The sequence below is a fragment of the Mycetomoellerius zeteki genome, unplaced genomic scaffold (assembly GCF_001594055.1).
Source record: "Mycetomoellerius zeteki isolate Tzet28-1 unplaced genomic scaffold, Tzet1.0 scaffold754, whole genome shotgun sequence".
NCBI classification, from domain to species: domain Eukaryota; kingdom Metazoa; phylum Arthropoda; class Insecta; order Hymenoptera; family Formicidae; genus Mycetomoellerius; species Mycetomoellerius zeteki.
Genome location: NW_017257780.1, coordinates 1 through 3,164, shown reverse-complemented (window position 1 = coordinate 3,164; position 3,164 = coordinate 1). Strand labels below are relative to the sequence as shown.

General features: G+C 34.7%; 1 protein-coding gene across 1 annotated transcript in view; it reads left to right on the top strand.

The window, feature by feature from the left end:
* The window catches only part of LOC108729543 (uncharacterized), a gene marked incomplete at its 3' end in the record, with an annotated part of 6,520 nt that extends 3,737 nt beyond the window's left edge, over positions 1 to 2,783 (top strand). The window contains exon 2 of the mRNA XM_018458709.1: positions 2,678 to 2,783. Within this exon, the coding sequence (XP_018314211.1) occupies positions 2,678 to 2,783 (106 nt within the window). The remainder of the gene's footprint in view (positions 1 to 2,677) is intronic.
* Positions 2,784 to 3,164: the final 381 nt, after the last annotated feature.

The following is a 3,164-nucleotide window of genomic DNA, read 5'->3' as shown; positions in this document are numbered from 1 at the left end:
GAAAAAAAAAAAAAAAAAAAAAAAAATACCTTCATGTATATTATAATAGGCTAATGCGAAGAGAGTTAAAAATCTTGTCTTCATTTCGTTAGTATACTTAGACATAATAGACATTGAATAAGAAGATAGATAGAGGATAGCATAAGAGGGGGAAAAACGAAATAGACAAAGAAACAATAGAGAAGAGGGGGTAAACAAAGGAAGAGAGAGAGAGGAAGGCAGCTATGAAGGAGAGAGAGATTGTATAACTTGCAAATGAGAATCCGACAGAATATCTGTGCCATTTTGTTTATTAAGACCTTGTTTTTGTCTTTTTACGTGAATCATCTCTGATCAATCTTTTGTTATAAGAAGATTCACTATCCAGAATCTCTACCTGATTGCACCTGAAATTAAGATCCAAATCTATACGATGGTCGGTTATGACCGTAGGAGAACCAGTATTTTTTCTTATATCAGAGATGTGTTCTTTTCTCGTACCTAGTTTCCTCTTTGTTTGGCCAACATAGCTAGTCTCACAGTCGTCACAAGAAATCTTGTAAACTACATTCTGATTGGATAGTAAATCTAGCTTATTTTTACCTCTCTGGATAAGACATTTAAGTGTGTTAGGGATGGAAAAGGCTAGTTTGTGTGTGCAACGGAACATACTGGAAATAGGAAGGAAGTTTTCAGAGATGGATTTAACGTAAGGAATTGTAAAATATTTTTCTTTGACATAAGCATTGTGCGTACTATGTTCTTTATGTATATGGAATTTTACTCTTGTTTCAATTATAGAGAAAATGAAAGGAAGAGGATAACCATTATTAAGAAAGATTTGAACGGCATCAATTAAATTTTTTTGATGGAAACGAGGATATGATAAAAGGATAATTTTATCTATGAAGCTAATAATTGTGCCTTTTTTGTGGGAAAGAGGATGATTGGAATGGAAATTGAGGAACCTTCCCGAAAACGTCTTTTTATGATACACAAAAAAATTTTATGATATACAAAAAATAATTCTTTGATTATCTATAATGAGCATCGTGTCAATGAAACTTAAATAGTTGTTAGTACCAATCTCCACAGTGAACTGAAATCTGTTGTGTAATGAGTTGAATGTATCTAGTGTGTCATTGATAGTGTTAGATGGAAGTGCAAGAATGATATCATCCACATATCTGTAGTAAAACAATGGTTGTACAGATAATTTGTTAATTGCACTCTCTTCCAAGTCCTGCATAACAATATCAGCAATTATCGGTGATAGTGGTGAGCCCATAGGAGTACCAAATACTTGTTTTATTATTGAAAGCAAAAAAAGTTGAATCCAAGACAAAACTAACTGCAATGATAAATTCTTGTTTAGATATGCTTGTCTTCGCCGAAATGTAGTCCCATCTCCTGTCGATGCTATTTGCTGCTAGATCAACAGGAATATTCGTGAAAAGAGATACTACATCCAATGAAGCCAAAACATATTGAGAATCAAAACGTGTACCATTCAATTTGTCATTGATAATGTTATGCAAAAAAAGAGAAAGGCAATATAATGGACTGTTGATGGAAGATACAATCACACATAATGGGTTACCATCTTTATGTATTTTGGTCAAGCCATAGGCTCTAGGTATAACACCATCAGTTGTGAATAGTCTTCTATATGTAGGTTCGTCAATAAAACGATTGCACTTCCATCTCACTAGCAATGCACGTAAATCTTGAGTTAGTTTTTTTATCGGATCTTTATCAATTAATCTGTAAGTGTCAGTATCTGAAAGAATAACCTCCATATTGGATATGTAGACGTCTCTGTCAAGGACCACATAGGTCACAAGGTGACATTTCCTTTATCAGCATTAGTAATAAGTATATTACCTTGATCAAAAAGTTCCCGGAATTACCACCAGATGATGCTCTGAGTCAGCTGATTTGAGTTCTGTTTTTTTGGTTAGGTTGCCACATCTATCATTGACATTTTCACCAAATTTTATCGCCATAGCTTGAGATTTGTAAAAGTTACGCCGTCTTGAGTATATCTACCTCGCACGTGTTTTCGATTTTTTACAGTTTTAAAAATGGAGTTGAATTTGCACCATGATAACGCACCGTCGCACAGTGCCATCATTATCCATGAATTTTTGACCAAGAACGAAACGAATCCCATCCAACAGCCATCGAATTCACCCGATATGGCTCCCTGCGATTTTTTTCTGTTCGATCGAGTCAAAAAACCACTACGGGGAACGCATTTTAACAGTCGAACGAGGTAATGGAAAAATCGAAGACGGCTCTGATGGCTATACCGACAATAGAGTTCCAGAAATGTTTCGAGAGCTGGATCAAGCGCTGGCATAAGTGCGTTGCAGTCAATGGGGAGTACTTTGAAGGGGACAATATCACTTTTGATGAATAAACTTGTATTTTGAATTTTCTGAATGAATTCCGGGAACTTTTTGATCAAGGTGGTCGTTTTGATGGTTGTTAATGAATTTTTTGGTTACATGTAGCCATTGCAAATTAAGTTTTCCAGTAAATTTAAGAGAAGGAAAGTTATTTTGAAAGCTATTGAGTATGGGAACCGAATTATTTCTGACAAAATTAATTATATTTTTTGGGCGACCATTTAAATTATTTTCTATATGTTTAATGAACTCAATTAAAGTTTTCTCTTTGTTATATTTATTTATAGGCAGACCAAATTTTTCACCAAGTTGCAAATACTGAAGAACGTCAAAATTGCTCAAGTTGACAAACCATTTGTCATGCAATGTATCGAGAGCAGATTCCTGACTAAAGTTCGAAGGATTTATATAAATTCTTTCAGAATCCACACTGTTATTTGAGTAATTAGAAATTGTAAGTTGATTGATACTGGACGTGTCATTCAGTCTCTTCGAAACTGAGCAAGAATAATATATGGGTCTAATTTTTGCTTTAATAGATCTAGATTTTTTATTCTTAAGCCAATCAATTTTTTTCAATATTCTTTGCATTTGTTCGGAGAAAGTAGTAATATTATGGGAGTTCTAACTCGGGAACTCCAAGGGGAATGCGGGGCGCGGGGGATACTCATAGGCGAGGGGTATCATGCGGAGTGGTAGTAAGACATCACAGATTTTGAGGACTGCAGTCACGTACAAGGCAACAAAAAAAACATCACAAAAGAGATTATTACC